The sequence below is a fragment of the Lagopus leucura genome, unplaced genomic scaffold (genome assembly GCF_019238085.1).
Source record: "Lagopus leucura isolate 7727_CA_CO unplaced genomic scaffold, USGS_WTPT01 Super-Scaffold_100001, whole genome shotgun sequence".
Classification (NCBI taxonomy): Eukaryota; Metazoa; Chordata; class Aves; order Galliformes; family Phasianidae; genus Lagopus; species Lagopus leucura.
Genome location: NW_024962262.1, coordinates 100,301,768 through 100,326,531, shown reverse-complemented (window position 1 = coordinate 100,326,531; position 24,764 = coordinate 100,301,768). Strand labels below are relative to the sequence as shown.

Below are 24,764 nucleotides of genomic sequence, written 5' to 3'. Positions count from 1 at the left end.
TTACCTCTCACTAGCATTTTTTTTTGCCTGATATGTATAATGATGTCTGAAGTGGGAAATGAAGAATGAAGAACGAATGGAATTTGGTACCATTGACAAGTACTTGTTGAAGAACATACACGAGGAACCTGTAAGGTTTTGTCTCAAAACACACAACCCATGCTCTGTGGTGGGGTTGTGGTTAGAGGGCCTTATCGAAGGCTGTGCCCAGGTTACATATCCTTAAATATCTCCAAAACAAAGCACACATGGAGACAAGATCAAATAAAAGTCAGGCACCTTATGGGGGTGCTCCACCTGGTTGACCAGCTGAGACCTCAAAAAATGCCTCCTACACATTTCAGGAAAGTTCTTGGACCTAAGCAGAGCATGTGTGAACAATGACACCATCCCTTAAGAATCCAGAGCTGCTGGCTCTATAAAAGCACCTACTGGGAGAGGCCCCACATCAACTTTTCACTTTTGGATAAAAGAACTGAAGATTCCATCACTGGATCCTTAGGTAGTCAACACATGTATATCTATATCATATTACCTCTTCCTCTTTTTCTTTATTTTCCTATCTGTCTATCTATCTATCTATCTATCTATCTATCTATCTATCTATCTATCCGTCTGTCTGTCTGTCTGTCTGTCTGTCTTTCATACCAAGCAGATGCACCAAGTCTTGTACAATTTTCACTGTCACTGAATTTGCCTGGTTTTGCTCCTACATGTGGTCGTATTACTTTTTTTGCATAGTTTTACTATCTTTTTGACTCCTATCAAGGACAAAAAAAGATATATTTTTTTTTCTACTCAGCTTTGGATAGAAACAGATTTTGTCTGTTTAGAAAAAAAGAAAACTTCAATTTTTCCTGCACTTTGGGTAACAGAAGGGTGAAACAGCCGCTTATTCCAATACTCAGCTATAGTTTGGGGTCAAATTTTCAAACTGAATTTCAGCTGAGGACTTCTGGGAGTAGGAGTTATTTTTTCCTGCTATTTTGGAAAGAAGAAGAAAATATCATGTGCATAAAGTAACCCTGGCTTACTAACCTTTTACAGGAGCAGATGTGAATGAGAACTGTTCCGCCAAACCTAACAATTCTAAGCCCTTACAACCCTTCCAATGTTGCTTGTGAACAGCAATTAACCTACAGTAAATAATGTATTTGAAATTAGCTTCTAATTAAACATAACATTTCTTCAGACATCTATGCTTTTTTTGTGTGTGTGTGTGTTTTTTTAATGAATTTAGAATTTGCTTTTTTTTTTTTTTTTCCCTTTCTTTTTTATCTGTGTCAACAGAAGGATAAAATCATTCCTTTAATTTTTCATTATTTCTTGATTGGTGTATTTTTGGGTGTTTTCAAATCTTTGACACATGTAGGTCAGACCAGTTAATTAAATCTGTTGTTCTGGTTTGTTTGCAAATCATAACAAAATTAGTCATTATGGAATTGATCAGTACCTCTTTGTACAAAAGGTAAATTGAATAACACTTAGTAACAGTACACAGATTTGGCAGAGGGGATTCCCAGGTATTTTGACATAAATGTTTTTTAATAGGTAAAAATGTGTTGCAGTCACCAAGAAGACAACAGCTGTACAGCACAATCTTTAGCACAGAGGAAATCTGCTTTTTGTCAAATTACTTCTGCTGATGAACAAGGAGAGACATGATTAGCCGGTGTTTGCAGACAAGGCATCACTGCACTTCCCTCTGTGCAACTCTGCCAACTTCAGTGCCATGAACGTAGTCTATAGAATTGTAGAATCATAGAATGGTTTGGGATAGAAGGAACTTATTTAGTTCCAACCACCCTGCTATAGGCAGGGACACCTCACACAGGTTGCTCAAAGCTCCATCCAGCCTGTCCTTGAATGCTTCCAGGGAGAGGGCACACACAACCTCACTGGGCAACCTGTTCCAGCGTCTCACCACTTTCATAGTAAAGAATGTCTTTCTAATATCCAGTCTAAATCTATCCTCTTTCAGTTTAAAGCCATTTTCCCTTGACCTGTTGCTACATGCCCTTCTAAAAAGTCCCTCACCAGCTTGCCTGTTGACCCCCTGCAGGCACTGCAAAGTTGCTATAATGTCCCCCAAGAACGTTTTCTTCTCCAGGCTGAAAAACCCAAACTCTCTGCACCTGTCCTCATAGGGGTAGTGCTCCAGTCCTCTGATAATCTTCATGGCCCTTCTCTGTACCCACTTCAACTGCTTCATGTCCTTCTTTTGTTGGAGGCCCTGGACACAGTACTCCAGGTGGGATCTCATGAGAGCAGAGTTAAGGGGCAGAATCACCTCCCTTGACCTGCTGGCCATGCTTCTCTTGATGCAACTCAGGATATGGTTGGTGTTCTGGGATGTAAGCACACATTGCTGGCTCATGTTCAGTGTTTCATCAACCAGCACCTCCAAATCAATCTCCTCATGGACTGCTCTTAAGCCAGTCTTGGCCCAGCTTGTATTTGTGCTTGAATTGCTCCAACCCAAGTGCAACACCTTGCACTTGGCCTTGTTGAACTTCATGAGGTTGGCATGGGCCCACCTCTCAAGCCTGTCCAGGTCCCTCTGGATTGCATCCCTTCTCTCTAGCATGTCAACTGCACTACTCAGCTTGGTGTCATCTGCAAACTTACTGGGCGTGCACTTGATCCGTGAGGAGCACCACTCATCACCAGTCTCCACTTGGATATTGAGCCGTAGACTGCAACCCTCCAAGTTCATCAAATCCATTCTTCTCCAGTTTGTTAACAAGCATGTCGTGCAGGACGGAGTCAAATGCTCTGCACAAGTCCAGGTAGGTGACATCAGTTGCTCTTTCTTTACCCACTGATGCTGTAACTCCATCAGAAAAGGCCACCAAGTTTGTCAGGCATGATTCGTCCTTGATGAAGCCATGTTGGTTACCAGCAATCACCTCATCTTTATTTTCCATGTGCCAGAATCTTATCTCTGCTTTCTAATGCATAGATTGCTCTATAAAACCAAACACTAAACGATTCATCAGTGTCAGTGAAAGCAGGGTCAATCACTCAGCATTATCTTCTCTGTAAATTCTTTATGCTTCCTTTAATGCTCCTTTAATTTAGGGAACTAACATTTAGAGGCTCGTTGATTCTTGCTGCTGGGAGTTCATTCGTTATTGGTGATATGCTGTCTTCTGCCTGGAAGAAGCTGGTGAGAAGATGGGCATTTACAAAATAAGAAGTGGGTTGGAAAGGAGCAAACCCACATTTTGTTAAATGCCCTTAATTCCAGGGAAACAAAGAGGATCATAGAATCATAGAATGACCTGGATTGAAAAGGACCATAATGATCATCTAGTAGTTTTTAATGGTTTTAAGGTCAAAAGACTGCATTAAATAAATACATAACATTTGAAGAATATCTTTTGTTATGTCACCATTAACATACACAGCATCACATGCAGCATACATATATTTTCAGAAGCGTCTGCAGAGACAAACAGCTGTGTATCTAGCTGCCTTTTGAGAGGGTACAATTCTCTTTATGAATTAAAGGAGAAAAATTGGTGATGCCAATCCAGATTCTCCAGCACACAGTGCAGCACAGAATTCCAACAGAAACTGGAGCATCTGTGACTGATACATTATTCCCAAACAGCCTCACACTCATTTTCCCTACACCTGTATGATAGGAGAGTACAATCATCAGCATGCAGGGGTGGACAAAAGGAAGGCCTGCTCTGTATGTCAGAAGTCTGTATTAAATTGACCTGTGTGTTCAGCAGTTTTGACCAATAAGAGTTCTTTTGAAATCCAGCTGAAAGGATAGAGCTGTGCTCCTTTATACTGTAAATACCCTAAGAGTCAAGTTTTGGCTATAGCTTCTGAACTTCATGGCTGTTTATCCTAACATGTTAGGTCCAGTATTAACATGACTAATCTGTCTGGTAGGATGACTTTTTAATGTCTCTTCTACACTTTGGAGATTTGCAACTCCTATAGCCCATCAAGGCAGACAAATAAGTATCTTACATAAACAGTGAATATTTGAGTTACTTGACTGAAACAAGAATCTGTAACCAGAATAGCTGGGAGGCTTCTATTTCACTTACACAGGGCCATGCTTTCTCACTTTGCCTTTTGTTCTGTACTTGTTAAGAGGCTTCTAAATAATTAAAATCCTTTTGCAAAAAATTTATGAAACATCTTCATAATAGAAGAGCAGATGACAAAATGTAACAAAATGCAAATAACAAGAAAACATACTTCTTTTTTTTTTTTTTTTTGCAGGCTTGTGCTGTGATTTGGTGGTGGTGTCTTTGTTTTTGTTACTGTTTTTTGTTTATCTGTATGCTTTTGTTCCAGAAAAAGAAGGCACTGATAAATGAATAGAAGATTTTTTAACAGAACCGTTGTTCAAACACAATCCAGCAGTGTTTACTTGGTAGTATATCTGAATGGAGCTAACTCCTTGTTGCTGGTTCTGGCAAAGAAATCAGAGCTTTTCTAGTCTGCAAATGGCAGAATACCAAAACATATGAGGCTGTGTTCCCAAATATAATAAGGAGTTTCTTTCATTAGTGAAAGATACTAGCAATATATAGGATTTGCATTTCAAATTTTCTGTCTATTGAGTATAATTCTGTTACTAGAGGTGCTAGAAGTCAGAGAGATGAGTTGTTTTTTTGTTTTGTTTTGTTTTTTGTCTCTGTTTCTAATTTGTTTTGTGGCCTTAAGGCATGACAGTTCACATCTCTGTGCCTCAGTTTCCTCAACTGCAGGTTGGAGACAAAAAGAGCTACCTCTCTGGGCTGTTGTGGGGTTGAATATATCAGTATTTTTGAAATGACCGAGGCTATCATATAGAACTTCTCTTCATCATGGAAGAGCTATTAAGGCACATGCAAGATGAGAAGGTAATCCAAAACAGCCAGCAGGGTTTCATCAAGAGCAGATCATTCCTGACCAATCTGAAGGTGGGCTTTTATGAGGGAATGACAGCTTCAGTGGACAAAGGAAGGGCAACTGATGTCATCCACCTGGACTTGTGCAAGGCATTTGACATGCACCACATCCTCTCTAAATTGGAAAAATATGAATTCGAAGGGTGATGAATAAAGAGTCTGTTGCAAGATCACAGCCAGAGGGTTGGGGTCAACGGATTTATGCCCAGGTGGAGGCTGGTCACAAGTAGTATGTCCCAGCGGTCAGTCTTGGGACCAGTGCTCTTCAACATCTTTATCAATGTCACGGACAGTGTGATCAAGTACACCACTCAGCAAACCAAGTGGTGCAGTTGATACGGCAGAAGGTAGAGATGTCATCCAGAGAGACCTTGGTAAACTTGAAAGGTGGGCCCATGTGAACATAATGAGGTTCACCAAGGCCAAGTACAAGGTGTTGGACTTGCGTTAAGGCAATCGTAAATATGCGTAGTGACTGGGAGAAGAACTCCCTGAGAGCAGCCCTGTGAAGAAGTACTTAGGGACTCTGGTTGACAAAAAGCTGGACACAAGCCAGCAGAGCACGCTTGCAGCCTGGCAGGCTATATGACATCCTGGGCTGCATCAAAAAAAGAGTGGTCAGCAGGCAGGTGATTTTTCCCTCTACTCTGCCCTTGTGAGGCCCCATTTGGAGTACTGCATCCTGGTCTGGGGCTCCCAGCTCAAAAAAGACATGGAGTTGCTGGAGAATGTCCAGAGGAAGGACACAAAGATGATCAGAGGTTTGAAGCACCTCCCCTACAAAGACAGACTGAAGGAACTGAGTTTGTTCAGCTTGGAAAACAAAAGGCTCAAGGGAGACCTGATTGTGGCCTTCCGACACTTAAAGGGAGCTTATAAGCAGGAGGGGGACTGACTTTTTACATGATCTAAAAGTGATAGGACAACAGGGAATGGCTTTAAACTTTACTCAGAGGGTGGTGAGACACTGTAGCAAATTGCCCAGAGAAGCTGTGGGTGCCCCATCCCTGAAGGTGTTCAAGGCCAGGTTGGTTGTGGCCCTGGATATCCTCATCTAGTGACTGGCAACCTCACTTATGACTGAAGGCTTGCAACCAGATGATATTTAAGGTCCCTTCCAACCTAAACCTTTCTATGATTCTATGAAAAAGATGCTGCAATATCCAGCTCTTTCAGGAGAATATTGCCTAATTCCTGTAGCAGTACTATCCCCAAACAAAAGCAGTTTTGAATTTCATATTGGCTGCTACTAACAAAAATACCAGAGGACTTACAACATCCTCCTGAAGCCTGGCAGCACATGCTGGGGCATCTGCTCTTCATGGTCAGTCACCCTCAGCAGCAGTGAGCTCACTAGTCACACTCTGTGACTCATCCTGGGGATGAATTTATCAGAGATTGAATGTTAGGAATGACTTGAAGAGTCTCCTGGTAGTTTTATTTTTGTTTTAATCAGTGCTTCCTTTGTCTTGCACATGACTATTTTATGGGAGTGAAAATAATATAATTTGGGATCTGTTATGTTAGCTCAGATCTCCTTCATGGTGATGTTATGATGCACTAATGCTCCAAGCCATCTTTTTTCTTAGATATTCTCTGATCTCCTCTGATCCTAGAGGTTTACCTTAAATGAAAGCATCAGGAGAGAGGATCCCAACTGCAGTGACAGTAACCAAGTCAGTATTCTAATTACTCAACCTCTCTCAACTGAGTTTTTACTTTATATCAGGCCTTGCTCCAATCCAATTTTTATCACCTTATTGGTATGGCCCAGGAGAATAGAAGTGGACATCTTTGAGCACAGGCTAACAATTCACATATGAACCAGGCAAATCACATTTAGCAAATGCACTATTTCTTTCAGGAATGGCACTGACACAAACTTGCAAACAGCATGGCAAGTACAAGGCATACAAATATCACTGGTGCTAAAAATCAAGGCAGAAAACAGCATCTATTTTGAATGATTTCAGCTGGTTGCATAAGCTTTGAGCAAATTTCTAGCCTTGTACAGCCCTGGAGTCATCACACCATTCTGTCCTACAGTCCTGATGGAGAATATGAACACAGAAACTGCTGCTGTGATCAGGCTCTGAGTTAACACAGTGCAGGATGAATTACTGCCTCTGTTAGATTTCAGTGTTTGCAACAAAAGCACACAGTGGCTGTACCTTGTACTCGGTGGGGAAAGAAATATACTACTAGACTTAGCAGGTTTTATCCCTGTGAGTTTCAGTGTTACAAACTTTGACTTCAGTGGTTAAAGCAATTTTCTGCAGGTGTAGCATGCAGAAGCAATGAACTGCAAGGTAAGAGGTGAAGGTCGCATCCTGATTAGGATGGAGCTAATTTTTATCACAGCAGTTTGTATGGTGCTGCATTTTGGATCTGTTACAAAAACAATGCTGATAATACAACGTTTTAGCTTGTGCTAAAGAATGTTTGCAGTGTCAAGTCTTTCTCTCCCTCAAGTAAATAGATTTCAGAGGGCTGGGAAGGGATACAGGGCAGACAACATGAACTAACCAAAGAGATATTTCATACCACATAACACCATGCTTAGTAACAAAAAGGAAGAGGAGGGACTTTCAGGCAGTTAATCTTCTGCTTGGGAGCATACCAGGCATGTCCATCCACAGTAAGTGGTGAGTGATTTGTTTTCTCTCTTCTTTTACTTCTTATTTAATAATTTTTATTTCAACTTTGATCTCAAGTTCTACTCATTTTTACTCTTCCTCTGTCCCACCAAGGGTGGTGGTGGTGGACAAGTGTAGGAGAACTTGTTTGGTGTTTAGCTGCCTGCTGAGGTTAACCCGCAATAAGCACATTGACTGTCTTGGCCAGTGGCACCTGCACAAACTCACAGGTGACACCATAGCTGGAAAGCCATACTCCAGAGCCTGACTTGGCCTGGCCTGGCTGCTGGGGAGGATGGGAAAGACAGGGGAAGCTTGTGTGCCTCTCTCACCATTACCTCGTGTGCTACATGTGACCAACCTGGAGAGGCTATGCTAAGGGAAAACATTACCTGCTTGGCTTACTCACTTCCAGCAGGGCTATTTTCCTCTTGGCACGCAAATATCCATAAGGATATGTCCAGAGAGGTTGTGTAGTCTCCCTCTTCGGAATATTCAGACACCACCTGGCCACAGTCCTGGGCAGACAGCTCTATTTGTCCCTGCTTTGAGGTTGGATCAAACAACTCCCAGAGGTCCCCAACAACCTTGGCTGTTCTGTGATACCAGGATTCTATGAAAACAAACCTAGATTTGCTGTCATTGCAGGTCTACCTCTTAGCAAATCCCAGATTTCCTTATAGCTGATGGATGATGATAGGCCAGGGCCAATTTGGGCCATGGATGTGCCCAGCTCAGGGAGTGAGTATGGCTGGGCAAGGCTGTGGAAAACTGGAGTCCAGCCCCGCTGCAACCTTGCAGCTGAAGATGTCAGTGGCTGTGGGGGTGACTTGGAGTCCTGGGTGGGTTGAGGGTAGGCATGGTAGCTAAGTCTGGTTGTGCCCTCGGGGCCCATCAGCTAGCTAGCTCTGCACAGATCCTAAAAATGGCAGAGAACGTCTCTGCACACCCACTATACTCCTTAAGACTTTCTTACATGGTCTACGTCTAAGTAAAGTTCACATGAGTGGCATGGCAAGACACAGACAAGTGACAACAAAAAATAAAAAAATAAAAAATGGAGAGGTCTGACTTATAGACAGGATAGAAGAAGTCTAGAGTTCTACAAAAACATAGCAGCAAGAAGTTCTGACAAAGCAGCCCTGGTTAGTCAGGCTCTTTATTTACAAGCACACACGGTGATAAATACTACAGTCAATCACATATTGGGCCAATCCTGTGATTTTCAAATGCATCTTTATTGACTGGTTGATTTAGCTTAAGTAGTATGAATTTTTAAAAGAACCTGAAGCTAATCAACACAAAAAAAGAACTACCGTCATTGTTTCGTACAGTATTAATCTAGCACAAAAACAAAAGTAAATGCCACAATCCAATTAAAAGAAATGTAAAGTAACTAATGTAAAGTGTAAATTCAAACGTCGCAAACAGCTGAGATAAGTCCCATTCTTTTTACTTATAAACCCAGCAGCAGGAGGGGAAAAGAGGTCGGAACACAAAAAAACACAACCCAGATACCAACTCTTTCTCTCTTACGTGTGCCTAAACACAAGTTGCTTTGAGACAACACACAATCACATGCTTAGCGGCACACTATGTGAGCAAGTGGGACAGTGGCAAAGGGCTGTATACAATCTGCCTCTATCTTCTCTTTTACCCTAAAGAGCCTTCCGAGTCTATTCTCTACTTCAGAACATTCAGAGCTTCCTAGAAGAGTAGACTGACGCGCATTTGCACCCCAAGGATGTTAAAGGAGTCTAACTGAAGGAGAGTGGTCCAGTAAAAGAGCAAGTTATGTAAACTTGCAGCAGATACAAGTCCTCCAAATGTATTTATTCCAGATGAACGTGATAGAACAGCAAACCTGAAATTCAGGATGAAAAATGCCTGTAGAAACCCACCTATTTCATCCTTTATTCCCCCACTTCATCCTTTATTCCCCCGTTTTCTGTTTCCCCTTTATGACTACCTTGCCTGGATTCTTTGCTTCCTTTTCTTCCATTCATTTGCTACTTACTGTACCACACAGGCAGTGAGTCTCCTGCACTACACTGCATCCCTGTCCTTCACACAGCTGTATTAATGACTCCTGCTTCACACCCCCAGCCTCATTTTCCATCTTCTCAGTGGACCAAATCAGAAAAGGCTGCAATCTGATTTCCTGTCTCCACAACCATAGAAGCACTCATCTTGATCTATCATTCCTGAGGAATGCAGAGAACTGGATTCTAACTTTTTCAGGTAAATACAGTAAATACCCTCAACTTATTTTGGACTCTGCCTGTCTCCTTCATCTTTCTCGTCTTTTCCTCCCACTTGATCCACCCCCTAAATATAGGAATGCTTGCAATAATTCAGGTCCAGTTATTCCATTTTTAGATAAAACCTCTAAACATTCCTGAAAGTCAGCTCACTTGCCAAACCACAGCCCCTCATCTGAGTTATGGCAATTATGGGAAAATCTGCTGTTTGTGCCACCAAGAAGTAACTGCTTTGGCATGACAGCATAAGGTTTGCACAGGACAGCATCTATCTGATAACTTCCATAGAATCATAAAATGTCCTGGGTTAGAAGAGACCTCAGGATCATCAAGCTCTAATTCCCCTGCCATAGGCAAGCTTGCCAACTGCTAGATCAAGCACTAGGACAGGTTGTCCAGGGCCTCACCCAGCCTGGCCTTGAACACCTCCAAGGGTGGGGCATACACAACACTGGCTTAAAATAAAGTAAAAAATGTCAACAAAAAAATAAAAATAAAAAAACCTACAGAGAATCTTTTCCCCTTCCCCTTCATGTCTAAAAGCACCTCTCGTGTCAAAGAGTGACACTGCTGTCCAATCACAAAAAGCAAAAGACACACGGGAGGGACTGATCTCTTCTGTTTGTGCAGATGGTGCAAGATCTGTACAGGGACGAGACATGGAAGGGAGGGCTAAACCCAAAAGATTTCTGCCAACCTCAAATCTGCAGAAGATTGGTGCAAGGACAACACTGGCGGATAATTTTCTGTGTTCACTAGTTACAAGACCACCCCTAGTTAACTGTATTAATGCACTGCTAGGGAGACTAAACTTAAATAGCAAGAAAAGCACTCTCACTTGTAGGTTAGCTAGAAACTGGAACAGACTATCTAAGCAGTCTCCAGAGTCTGCCTACATGACTGTCTCTAGGAATAAATTGGATGAATAGCTATGGGCATGTTCGGTATACTCAATCCTGCCTCAATGCTGAAGTGGGCTAGTTGTTCTCCTGAGGTCCTTGTTTATGAGTTCAGCAGTTAGCTTCACTGAAAAGAACAAAAGAGTTGTCTCAAATTGTTCTGTCCAGAACCTGCAATTAGAAGAACAATGGAAAAAAATATTCCTCCCTTCTTTCCCTCATCCTCTCCATCTCTGTATCTCACAGCTGAGTAGCTCCCAGCCCTCAGAGTTGGAGGCTGGGAGTAAAATGCATTCTAAAATGGTGGAAGCAACAGGAAATAGAGTAGACTTGGTACACTTCACATATAGCAGCTAGAGTGAGGACTATCAGCACAGGACAGCCTTGTATGGTCAGGGTGAAATATTTCACAGCTTACTGAATGCTCATAGGTATGCAGCCCGTGCCATGGGTAAGGTGCGACAAGATCAGTGTACAGGTTCCAGGCATGCCTTCTGCATCCAATGGAAAGGTTACACATGAACAACCATTTCCCTCCTGTTCATTCACTCTCCAGGAGCTCCACTACACTGGCTTGTCTAGCAGCCTCCAGTACCAGCTAGCAACTTCCAGCTGCATAAGGGAAGAGTACAAACAGTGGATTCTCCCATTCCTCAACACAGAACCTCTTGTAAGCCTATCAGTTCACCATTTCATTTACAATACCCCCACCCTCCCTCCCCTCAACTTAAAAATAATGGTTATAATTAACACATGGAAGATGATGGCACTGTGCATGTGGTTAACTTCCAGTCCTCTTCCCCTCTTCTCAAGCATTCTTCTTCCTCCTCTTCAACACCCTCCCCCTATTCCCCAATCAGTTCCATCAGTCCATCTCGCCTGCATGCCTGGGGGACTGCTGCTCACTTGCCATAGACACTCTCATCACTGTAGGCCACGTAGAGAAAATAGTCCTCCTCGTGATTATCCTGCAAGGGCAGAAAAGAAAAAAGTATCAAACCACAGCCCCGTAGTTCTTCACTACATATGAGAAAATCGAACAAGGAAACCATTGTAGCAAAAAAGAGGCATAACCTTTCTGTTTGCACTGATAGCTCCACATTTTCCTAAGAGAATATATACAGAAACTCCCTCTACTCACAGCTCAACCTCTAAATTTAGACACGTCATATTTTTGGATACACTGGATTTACTAGAAAAGATAGTGTGCTGCAAATATGCAACAGAAACAGCTCTGACTGTTGCAGGCTATGCAGCAGAATGTCAGCACTGACATAACCTTAAGATCAGGAGGAGTGACTTAGGAGTGCTCTAACATTAAAAACAATCTCTGCATACTTTGGTATTTGATAAATGTTGTTACATTTGTCATATTTCAGAACACCTTACTAAATGGCTGTGATACTAGGCCACTTTTATTTAGGGGCAGTAAAGCTGAGATGTTGAATGATTAAATGGATACAAAAAGTCTGCAGAATGCCAGAGAGTCTTGATCTCAGCTTTAGATAGTCAGATGTACTTATTTCTACATAGCCAGATTTGAGTAGTTAATCTTACATCTTCATTAGTCTACATATACAAATTATCCAGTCATTGTCAAAAAGTGCTAGGTCAAATAAGGCTTGCAGCACCAAACTGGAGCTCTTCTATTAAAAACCACTAGCGCAGCCCAAGGAGAAATCAAGGAGAAATCAATCCAGGCTGCAAAGCAACCATGATATAATTAACGCCTATGTAACAGAGGAATGATGGGCACAGAATATGCCTTCAAAGTTAAGTAACACTGCTTAGTAGAAATATTAGCAAGCAATGTTCACAATGTCCTTATACAGTACAAGCTAGGAAAAAGTACTCCTGAACAAAGGTTCAATTCTTTCAAAATGTATTTATAGACATTTAGTTGCAGAGTGATACTGTGTTCTTTTACTGCTAAGAGAAAATTTATTTTGTATTGAACAAGAAGAGAAAGATAGGTCAGACCTACCTCATACAGCTGACCCATGGTAGCACTCGTGGGAGGGATGGTATTATTGACAAAGAAGAATAGCGCATCCTCTGGCCTCAGGTGGATCCGCTTTCGGATTAAGAAGTAGAACTGCCCAACTGAAGACAAACAGAGGAGAATGCCTCAGACACAAAGAGAATTTCCAACTAAGCATGGCTGTTTTCTTTCGAGAATGAAGTGATGGAAGTCACATACTGTATGTAAAAACTAGGGAAAATGGACAGTGTGGAAAAGCAAGTAGGAACTGTAACAATATTAGCAGCCAATCCACACTGAGCTGACAGTTTCACAAGTTAATCAGTACTGCTTCAGACCACCACATTCTCTAAATCCATACCCCAGCTACTATGGTATGAATTGTTCTTCTGCAGAGATTAGTGGAAGACTTCTAACTTGCTTAAACGTTAAACTCTGTGCATCAAAAACATGTTAAGAGGATTTTCACACTGTAAATGGGTTGCAGTTCCTGAAAACAAATTCCTTATTTATTTGAGCTATTCTGCATAAGAAAGTATTCTGCAATAAGTTACGTACTGCAGTGAGAGGGGAAAAAAAAAAAAAAAAAGCCGTTCCTGTAACTTATTTATGTTCTCAAATGAAAACAAATGTAATCACACAAAAATGTTCATGAACACTCAGAAAAAAAAAATCATGGTCATGATTCCAACCACAGTAGTGGACAACAATGAGAATATTTCAAGAACTTGTCCTTTCCTGCAACAAGTATACCTGAGCTACGTCATCAGTGACTGATGATTTCACCACTGCCTGTGATACACAATTCAGTCATTTTCACCACGGCTGGAAGTCACATTGACACACACGTATTATTTTAGTCACTGTGACACCTACAGTCTCAAAGAATTCTGCACGTTGTAATCTAGACTGTAAGATACACAGATACAATAAGTACAGCTGGGCAAACTGGGGTAGTGATAAAATGTTGAGTCCTGCCTGCATTTTTCATTTTTGGTGATGATCACATGAACTAAAGTCACTTAATTAGTCCATCTTAATGAAAATCAAGAACAGAGGCAGACTTTGTTACCTGTGAGGTCAGAAGGCACAAGATACTTCCTTTTGTCTAGATCAGGTACTCTGGCTTTTGGTGCTTTTTCCACAATTACCTGATGAGGTAGAAAGAGACAAGCTATGGGCATCATTAAAGAAAATGAACCAAAGAAATAGAAGTTGAAGAAGGCAATACCCTTTGAGAAAGCTGGTGCTACCGGGCCTTTAGAAATTCCTTTCATGCCTAACAAATACACAACATTAAAGAATAGATAGGTAAGAAGAAGACAGCAAATCACTGGCAATCTCTGGGAGCTGTGATCTGTGAATCTGTGCTGGGAGCTCAGGACCACAGCAGTAAGCACAACGAATAAAAAGTGGAAAGTGGAATAAGCATAAAAATAAACCATAATTACCAAGGGAAAAATAATAATAATAATAATAAAAAAAATCAGGTCACCTTGATAGTCTTAAGGCAGGTTAATTTTGTATGAGGGAGCTACCAGGAGGCTACTACACAAATACAAGTAAATTGAGCTGTTTCCAAGTTACATTTCAACCTGCCTGACACAAAATCAGCTCCATTCCCAGTAGTCCCATATCCTAATTTCCACATTCACCCACAGTGATTTAGAATGAAGCAAAGAATTAAAAGAGAAGCTACAGCTTACTGAGGAAGGTTTTTTGTTTTTTTTTCAAATTGCCAGTTCTTCAATAGTTATCTTCTGCTCTGAAATTCATATCTCTTCAGGTTATTTCATAGAATCACAGAATGGCTTGGGTTGGAAGGGATCTTTAAGATCATCTAGTTCCAACTCCCCTGCTATAGGCAGGGACATCATACTAGACCAGGTTGCTCAAAGCTCCATCCAGCCTGGCCCTAAACGCCTCCAGGGAGGGGCGCCCACAACCTCTCTGGGCAGACTGACCTGTTCCAGTGTTTTACCACTCTCACAGTAAAGAATTTCCTCCTAATACCTAGTTTAAATCTATCCTCTTCAGTTTAAAACCAGCTCCCCTCATCGTGTCGCCACATGCCCTTCTAAAATGTCCCTCTTCGGCTTTCCTGTAGGGCCCTTTCAGGTACTGGTAGAACACTATACAGGTCCCCCCAGAGCCTTTTCTTCTCCAGGCTGAAGAGCCCCAGAGAGCTGCTCTCATCCTGTCCTCACAGGGGAAGTGTTCAAGCCCTCTGATTGTTTGTAGCCCTCCTCTGGACCTGATCCAACAACTCGATGTTATTTCCCCTATTTAATATAGTTACACACATTTCTTTATTTGTATAAGTACATAATGAATAAACAACACATTACCACCTGGACCTACAGAGACCTTTGGCACCAAATACTAATCCTCATTATACACTGACATAAGAAAGAATAAGCTCAGCAGCTTTGAGGTCAGAGAGGCGAAGAGATCTCCTGCTACATAGAACTTCTTGTTACCAGAGCTAGGCAAAATGCTTCTCTCTGAAATAGGAACTATTCCAAGTGACATGAATATAAAAAGGTTTGGAAATCTTTCCAAAGCTTGGTGATATGTTTCCATGGAAATACTGCGTGCATGTGGAAAGAAAATGCAGACACTGGTGGCAGTTGTTATTTTTTCCTGGTATGTATTTTTTATCAAGTAGAGAGATATGTCACATGCTTCAATCTACATTCTGCAGAAACCATTTTCGACCTTCTAAAAAAAGAAGCTCAATTTTCTGAACTTTCTAAACTTTGTAATTCTGCTAGAACCTGTGATTGTATACAGCCTATGTGAGACACTGCGAGACTAATTTCTAAGGACTCATGCTCCCAGCCCTTTGGCAACCAAAATCAGCAGCTGTGTCAGTTGTACAATAGAAAAGGCTGAACTGTCGTGCTTTGTGCTTCCTCCTTCTTTAGGAGGAAAATGGTGTTGACACATCAATGAAACAGTATGCCAAAGGAAAAAAAAATGTGATGAGCTTTGTGTATTAACTTGGAAAAAGTGCCACGCCAACCAAACTCTCCTCCTTCCAGATCCAAGTATCTGCAAAGCATATCACACAGTAGAGATGCTGGCTTGGACATCTTTGCGCTGCACTCCATTTAGATGCCTCCAACACAGCCAAAAGCCCTGAAAATTCTGTTTCTTTCTAAAACACATGTGTAGTTTGCTAGTGCAAGAACTTCAAGAACCTCAACTACTAGGCAACTGAGCTCTTTCAGATTAAGTCTGTGCTAGGACACGCATTTCCATACAAGATACAACTGGTAAGTATTGTGAAGGAAAGGCACAATCTCACTACACAGATGCAGGCTGACCAGCAACAGTACTTTGCCTGTTTTCTTATCGTGAAATGCTACAAGGTAGTATTTAACAAATTGCAGCAGAAAAAAGCCTTTAATTTTTGCTTTCCATTTAGAAGACTGGTAAGCAGAACTGCTAGGTAGCAGCAGTGACAGGACCAAACTGACTCAAAAGAATGGCATTTAGCTTAGTCGCTAGATAAAGGAAAAGAAGATAGAGGATACCTTGATTTATGCCATGGCTATGAGGACAAGGTGAGTTTTGGGGATTCTAAACACCTAGAAAGGATTCAAATCAAATCATAAAGCTTGAGACAGATCTCCCTCTTACAAAGAGTCAGGGAAAAATGGAGATGTTTTCCTAGACTATAACTGTAATCAGTTTCCTGGATAACCCAGGTAGGTATCTCTTCTAAAGGTTACTTTGCACACAGAGTCAAATCTACAAAAACAATCCAAAGGCCAGATACATATTACCTTCATATCTCTTACTGCTGGGAGGTGACTCTGGTAACAATGTTCTGGGGCAGAATGCTGAAATTGTCTAATTTCAGCAAAATGCTGAGATGTATCACGACACTGAAGCGTTGGCAGCCAAAGGGACACTGTTGTTAAGGATCATACTGCTGTGAAGGGCAGTGACAGAACTGATGTAAAAACCATTTGCTGCACTCATTTGTTCCACATGCAGCTCCAACAACAAGCCTCCCCCAACAATACACATCAGGCCTCTCCAGGCAGTGTTCTCTCTTTTCCTTAGCTGCAGCACACCTCACTCACTTTGATCCTGTTTTTGTCCATAACACTCTGCTAATGCCCCTCTGTCTCGATATTTCTACTTCCTGCCACACCAGATCTGTTGCCAGGCTCTCCACATGGCCCTTCCGGTTACTTCTATCATGACCTGCTGCATAATCTGCCATGTTGATCCTCAGTTTACAGTTTGCCTCTCTCCTGACCAGCTGAGCCCTCTGAGGTCCTCATCTCAAAAGACAGAACTGCATACACTATATGTTCAATCTGCTCTGATGTGCTAGGGGCCCCAAAAATGACTGGGCAAAACGTACCCAAATTCTGACTTTCAAGAACTTCTATCAACCCAGTTGTGGGCCTTTCTCAAGATGAAAAAATGGCCCCATCCTACAGGGAAAACCTAAGGTGTAACAGTTCTTTTGCACGCTGCATCTAGGACAGAACTCTCCCAGTGGCACTGGAGAGAAAAGCTGTAAACCATTTATTAAAAGGGGACAAAAAATAAAAAATAAAATAAAATAAATAAAATAAACACTAGTGTTACTATTTCTTTTGGCAATTATTGTTACAAATTATAAAGCCAGGAGTTTTCCACCAGGATTCCAGAGGGACCTAAGGATAAGGAAGGAAAGTTTAGCTAGAAGATGATCTTGTTTTCCAAATGATGTTTGTTGTTTGTTTTTTTGTTTTTTTGTTTTTTTTTTTCCCCACAGGATGATTAAACAAGAGAGAAGTAAGACTGAGAATTATTATTTAGCATCCTTTTTTTTTTTTTTTTTTTTCTTTCTTTCACGCAAAGGAAAAGAACGGAGTACGACTATATTGAAGAGCAAGCTCCAAAAAATGTAAAAAATAAAAGGAAAACATTTGATTTAGGTCTTTTTTCTTACAAAGCACGCCTGTTTTACTCATTCATTGTTCTCCTCCATTTTCCCAGAGCAAGCTCCTTCCCCATCCACCAGTCCCACGCACACAGGCCGCCATAATAAGATTAACAGCGTTCTTGCAGTCGAATTACTGCGGATGCCTGAAAAAAGACCCCCACACCCACCCACAGACCTTGGCGTAAAACAACGAATACGCTCGCACTAAAGAGAAAGCAGTCTGGAATTAATATCGAAACGTCAAAGTAATCATCTTTCCTAATCCCGTTTTTCTCAGAGAAAAGAAGCAAAGCAGCAGGCGGCAGCGACAAGGACAGCAAAGAATGGCGATGTCTGCACAGCTAGCCCGAGGGCAGCGCTCGTCCGGCACACTCACGGGGACTCTGTCGGGGTACTTCTTCCTGATTTTCTCCCCTTCTTTTTTCCTGTACTCGAACGGGTGGTCTTCCTTGTACTGGAACTTCATGATGCGACACTTCCCAGCCGGCCACCGCTCTCCCACCGTCACCTACGACTCAGCAAAGCCAACGACACCCGCGCAGCTCACGCAAGCCGAGCCCAGCGGAGCGCAGCTCCGTGCCGTGCTGCTGCGTGATGTCACCGCGTCGCGCCCTCCCCTTCCGCCGCCGCCGCCATTGCAGCGCGGTGCGGGCGCTTGCAGCCGGGGAGCGCGCCGCCCTCGTGCGTGTGTCTGTGGTGGGCGTTTGCCTTTACGTTGAGGTTGCTGTGCTTTTCGGGTTTTTTTCGTGGTAACAATTTAAAAAGAAGAACGACAAAAAAATCCGCAGAAACACAGCCGCCAAAATAAACGCGAAGTGCGTGACTCAGGGGTTATCCACGCAGCCGCGCGCTCGTCCTCACGCACCGACCTCCGAGGTGTCCCCGTGCGAGCGCCTTCATGAGGCTGTTCTGTACGTGGTTGTGAGCTGTACAGCGGAGGAAAAAGGGAAAATAGAAGGCTAGTTGTTGTGTCTGTCCCTGCTGTTAGCAGATCTGGGTTGTTCTGTTTATTCTCTTTTCCGGTTAAACAACAAGGGAGAGGAGGCGAGTTGAGGAAGTGGGGGCGCAGTGTGTTTTGTAACTTGTTTTAAGGAATAGTTGATTTGAAAAAGTAGAAATACCATGTATTTTAGGAATAAAGTTGTTGTATTATGTGGTTAATTCTTACAAAACTGTGAAAGCTTTTAGATGTTGTGAATAGTGTGGATGTAGTATTATGGACTAGAAAACATGTTGTAAGACTGTTCTGTTTTGACAAAAGGCTCTCAGCAAAAGAAACACAACAATGAAAGCTGTGACCTCCACACAAGGTCGAATTGTCTCACTCTGGGATTAGGTTGGGATGCAACAGGCAGGCATCAAGATTCTCCCCTCTATCCTCCTTATCTTCTACAACCCAGTATATATTATTAAAAAACAGGTTAACACCCCAGTGTATATCACTAAAAGTCAGGTTGCCACAAACTTATCTCTATCCAAGGACAAACAAATGTCCAGAAATAATGGCCGGGTGCTGACTGAGCAAACATTACGATTTTGGTGCCTAAAAATTACTTACAATAGGCATTCTCCTACTGAGCATGCATCAGTGAGGAAAGTTCATCTAGAGGACAAGAGAAGAAGACCACTGGCTAAAGTAAGAGGCTGTCTGTTTGAGTGTCAGGATGCTAAAAGGGCACTAGACAGTAGAAGAGACCATGGAATAGTAGACTGGAAACCTCATAAATCACTATGTGAAATAGGCGTGTTAATGTCTCACACGTAATTGATGAGTATATACTATCTGTAGAAATATAATGGACTTCGAATCATATAGTCTTGGAAGTGCTTATAGTAGAAATGTCCCCAGTACTTCCCAGTGCTGCTAAGAAAGAACACCTGGCTTAACAGTAACAAAACTTTGCTGTTAAGTTCCTACGCATTGATTTCTTCAAATCACAAGTGTGTCACATAACATCCCAGGCCAGAGGCACATTACAAGCAGCATGTGGTGAAGGGAGTTGACTGCAAAGAAGTCTAAATAGCCAGCCAATTTTAGATGATACACACAGTAGTATCATCCTTTAGTTCTGTTTTTTTTTGTTTTTTTGTTTTTTGTTTTTTTTCTGAGTGTGGCTAAGCTCACAGTACTGACCAGCAAAAGAGAAGGTGCTGAAGTATGGGTCCACGTGGTCAACTCAGTACTAAAAAGAAAAGCTGCTGTTGCCCTGGAGACATTGAACAGGAGTGCATCAAATAATTATTCCATTGCATGCTTCATCCATAGAAGTGGAACTTTTCCAAGAATGATGTTTTATTTGTGCAACAGTTTTGGCAGTAGCAGTGAGTGTTGTGTGGAATAGTAGACTGCCTTAGTATAAGGCAACACTCAAAGGCAAAGGCCACACCAGGGGCAGAAGTAAGAGAATGCAGGTTCACTGTACTCGATTCAACCCTGTGCTAGCCTGTTGGCACAGTGAATAGGAGTAGGAAAATACATAGTTGCTATTTTGCAGGCACCATGATTCTACAGTATGGTTTCAATGGAAAAAAAAAATCCAGACTAGAGCGAAGAGTCAGTTCAAAACCATAAGAAATGGAAGATCAAAGATGGAAGTTCCATTACAATGCTCTGTAAGGGCATCATAACGAAATAATAAGTAATAAAAATAGGATCAGGGGAAAAGGATCAGGAAAAAGCCCTCATCTATTTCTAGAAGTATTCATATACATCTTTAAGGCCGCCCCAAGAAACTCATACTTCAGGTGTTAATGGTTTCTTTATCCCTATACACTGATACACATACCTGAGTTGCCTGAAGGGAAGGAGTTATCCCAACAGTGGGAAGGACCTATTGCATATCCCCACAGCAGATTCAGGGTGCTAGTTTGTGCTCTTTGCCCTGGAGAGAGTTGTTTATCATATACTATCCACCACCTACCTTTGCACTCTACGCCCATTGCTTCTTGAATTCAGAGGTATATTGGTAATGCCTGGTGACTGTGATCTCTCATCTTGCGTGAAGGAGAGATACGGAGAAAGTACATTTACTTAGAAGCAGATATGCACTGACAGTGGCAGTTCAGAGATGATCTTACCAGTGAATGCAGACAGGCATGAGATAGAAATCTCACTTACACTTATAAATTAGGCATTTGTACCATAGTCTGTCACCTTAAAATGCCTTCATAGTGTAAGGTAATAAACAGACACGTTAGATGTGATTTTTCTCACCTGAATGCTGATGTCTATTTTTGGAGGGTTATAATGCGTCTGTCCTGTTCTGTCCCTCCTCCTTCCCTCCCACCCCCCGACAGCTCCACCTCCTCCCAGAGAACTCTGGCAGATGCTTTTGTGCTTAAGTAGTTACATGTCCACGTGGTGCTGTGACCTCCAAGTATGTGCCAGATTCTCCTAAGGGTAGAGCAAGCCACAGTGGAATGGTATGGATCAGTCTTCAGTAGTTCGCATACACGAGGTTAGTACAGGAAGCATCACTGACTTGTTTCTCTCATTCTGTCATTAGACATTGGAGCATTTCCCCATAGTTGCTGGTAGAGTCAGGATCTCAGAAGGATGACTCAGAACCGAGGCACTGATTTTGTTTATGCCAGGAGAAAAAGCTGTCTTCATGCCATAGTGCTTTTCTGTAACATGTTTGGCCTCCTTTTTGCTTCCTAGTTGCCTGCCCCATAGCAGTTGCTAAATCTCCATGTCCATAGAGACATAGATATGTCTTCCTCAAGAACAAAAGAGAGGAGGTAACTGCATATTAGCTAACATCTAGCTTGAAATTCTGTAACAAACCAGAGAGAGTCTTGCATTTTCCCCTCCTCTGGTGCCAAGACACGACCCGGTGAGAATATCACCAGGTAACCTCTCCTCCCCACAGCAAATCCCACGTGACGATCACAAATCCCGTCGCTGAACTCCTGCCCGATGACGCAGCCCAGACGCGCCCCGACAAGGTCGCTCCTCCTGCTTCCCGTTCCTCCCGTCTCCACCTCCTGTGGCTCAGTAAAAACAACCTCAGTGCTGGCGCAGCGGCTGGCAGGAAGGTGATGCATGCAGGAGCAGTGACAAACAAGCATCTGACTTACAGTTCTTATTAACATGTCAACCCATGGGCATGTGACAAACCCCGCATTAAGGGGCCGCGTGCTAGAGAGAGGATCTGAAAAATGGATTGGTTATTCTTTCACTGGACTCCAGGCACAACACAGTTCACAGGGTGGCTAAACAATGAACTTTCTTAACCTGGAGTGCTAGAAGTATAGTGTTTATGTAGTAGAGTGGTGTGTTTGTATATTGTGTGCTTGGCGCTTCACATAAGGGATTCCTCAAGCCTTGCCAATGCTGTAGCCATAGAAGCAGGAAATGAAAATATTTACACAGAATCCAGGGGAAAGGGAGGGAGCTGTAGTCCATCCTGTACCACACACACTCCAGGAGCAGTGCTTGGAGCTTTGCAGTGTTCTACTACTAGCTTGGAAATATCTACATGACTGGATAAAATTCCCTGACTTCAGAATAAAAACATCCCTGTTATTTTCTTATTTGCCTTATTTTTCTTGGAGATGCCATCTAGGTGGATATCTCCCAGGACAGTCCCTGAAACTGCTCTGTAGTTGTATCAGCTGTAAATCACTCTTCTACTGATATCTCCCCTTAGGTGATTATTCTATCTGTATCACCACAGACTGGCCTTTTAAAAAATTCTCTGTGCAGGCACATCCAACCCATGACCCACAGATTACATGCATCCCGTCCCAGCCTATCCTGCAGCAGACCTCTGCCCTGTCCTACCAGACAAAAATATCTTCACTTCCACATCTTACTCATGTCTTTAGTTTTTGGCAGCGCATAGATTTGTGAGCAACTATCTTCAAGGGTGAATTACTGGAAGAGCAAAATTAGATGAAAAACCTTTGATGAACAGCTTGAGAACTCACGAAGAAATGCAACCATCAAACCAGACTGTTAAATTAGTTTCACAAAGACAAGTTCAAATATCTCTCTACTTTTATTTTTTGTTGCTCTCTTTTTTAATGTTTTAATGGAAATATTGGGAATTAAAATAAGTTTCGTTACTTGTATACATTAAAAATATTAGGACTGCTCAAAAAGTAATACCTCCTATTTTATTATTTTGGTCCAGAACATCAGAGTTGGATGTTGATGGTATGGCAGTTGAGGTTGAATCTTCCTGCCAGTATTTCATTACATTTTGTCACCATGTGACAGATGGCAGCAGAGGGACAGTCTGACAAAATGACGTCAGACATGGAAGTGCATATGAAGCAAAGGTATGTCATTGAAGTGCTCCATGCAGAAAAAATTGCACCCATTGACATTCATCTGTGCTTACTGAACATGGAGACCAAACTGTGGATGTGAGCGCAATGAGGTGGTGGGTTTCAGCAGAGGAGATGGAGGCAGTGGGTCACCTTTGCTGGCACAGATTGTTACGAGAGTGGTATGCAGGCTCTTGTTGATTGCTGGTGAAAATTGATAGCTAGTGGTGGTGACTGTGTTGAAATATAGTGTTTTGTAGCTGAGAATTTGCTCAATCAAATAGTGTCATTGTGCTCTTTTATTGTGCTCTATTTAATTGACTTTCAGTATCCTTATTTTAGCAGAGAAAAATATTTGCTTTGCTTCACAGTCCCATTTTATTCATGTCAGTGATTTTTGGCAGTACACACATTTTGAACAATTATTGTCAAGGATGAAGTACAGGAAGAATAAAATTCAGTCAAAAATCTCTGGTGAATACCTTGAATCCTCACTAAGAATCGCAGCCACTGCCAAGGAACCAGACTGATGTGTCAGTTTCAGAAAAACAAAAGCACAGAATCACAGAATGGTCTGATTTGGAAGGGCCCTCAAGAATCATAAATCTCCAACCCTGCCACAACAGGCAACCTCCCCATTTAATACTAGACCAGGCTGCCCAGGGCCCCATCCAACTGGGCCTTGAACACCTCCAGGGACTGGGCATCCACAGCCTCTCTGGGCAGCCTGTTCCAGCACCTCACCACTCTCTTGGTAAAGAACTTCCCAATGATATCCAACCTGAATCTTCCCACAACTTCAACTGAAAACCATTTCCCCTTATCCTGCTGTTATCTAACCTTTCAAAGAGTTGACTCAAATGTCCCACTGGTTTTAAGGTTTTGTTCTTTTTCTTTTTAAATTTAAAGAAAAAGCATTTACAGTCAAAATGTTTTTAACTTATACATTAAGAATAGTGTATATTTTATTAGGGCTGCTCCAAAAGTAATGCCTGCTGTTATATTATGTTGACCCGTAACATCAGAGGTGGATGTTGGTGGTATGGCAGTGGAGGCAGAACCTTCCCACCAATATTCCATTGCACTTTTTTTTTTGCTGTGTAGCAGGTAGCAGCAGAGGGATCATCTGAGAAAATAGTGTCTGACATAGAAGAGAATATGAAGCAAAGGCGTGTCTTTGAATTCCTCCATGAGGAAGAAATTGCACCCACTTGCTGGATGTTTATGGAGACTAAACAGTGGTGAGGTGGTGTGTTTCAGCTGTGGTGACAGTGGGTCACCTTCACTTGTTCAGATTTTTACGAGAGCAGCATTAAGGCTCTTGTTTCTTGTGGATGAAAATGAATAGTTAATGGTGGTGGTTATGTTAGTGTGGTGGAAAGTTAGTGTTTTGTAGCTGAGATTTGCTCTGTCAAACAGTGTTATGGAGCTCTTTGTGTCAACCATAATATCCATGGAAATAAATAGGAGGCATTACTTTTGGAGCGACTTACTCAGCGCAAGACAATTTCTATTCACTGAATGTGGCCCAGGCAAGCCAAAAGGTTTGATGCCCATGAGATATGGTGGCTGTTGGTCTGCTTTTACTTTTTTTTTCTTTTTCTTCTTTTACTTTTTTTTTTCTTTTTTCTTTTTTTCTTTTTCTTTTTTTCTTTTTCTTTTTTTCTCTTTCTCTTTCTCTTTCTCTTTCTCTTTCTCTTTCTCTTTCTCTTTCTCTTTTTTTCTTTTTCTTTTTTTTTCTTTTTCTTTTTTTTCTTTTTCTTTTTCTTTTTCTTTTTCTTTTTCTTTTTCTTTTTCTTTTTCTTTTTCTTTTTTTCTTTTTCTTTTTCTTTTTCTTTTT

The 24,764-nt window shown here is 41.9% G+C and overlaps 1 protein-coding gene across 1 annotated transcript; it reads right to left on the bottom strand.

The window, feature by feature from the left end:
• Positions 1–11,434: 11,434 nt before the first annotated feature.
• On the bottom strand, positions 11,435–18,229 carry GABARAPL1 (GABA type A receptor associated protein like 1). The gene is made up of 4 exons (XM_042867181.1): positions 18,027–18,229; positions 13,772–13,850; positions 12,703–12,821; positions 11,435–11,686 (listed from the first exon to the last, which is right to left on the bottom strand). Exons 1-4 carry the CDS (start codon positions 18,114–18,116, stop codon positions 11,621–11,623), a joined length of 354 nt encoding a protein of 117 aa, XP_042723115.1. The 5' UTR covers positions 18,117–18,229; the 3' UTR covers positions 11,435–11,620.
• Between the last annotated feature and the right edge of the window lie 6,535 nt (positions 18,230–24,764).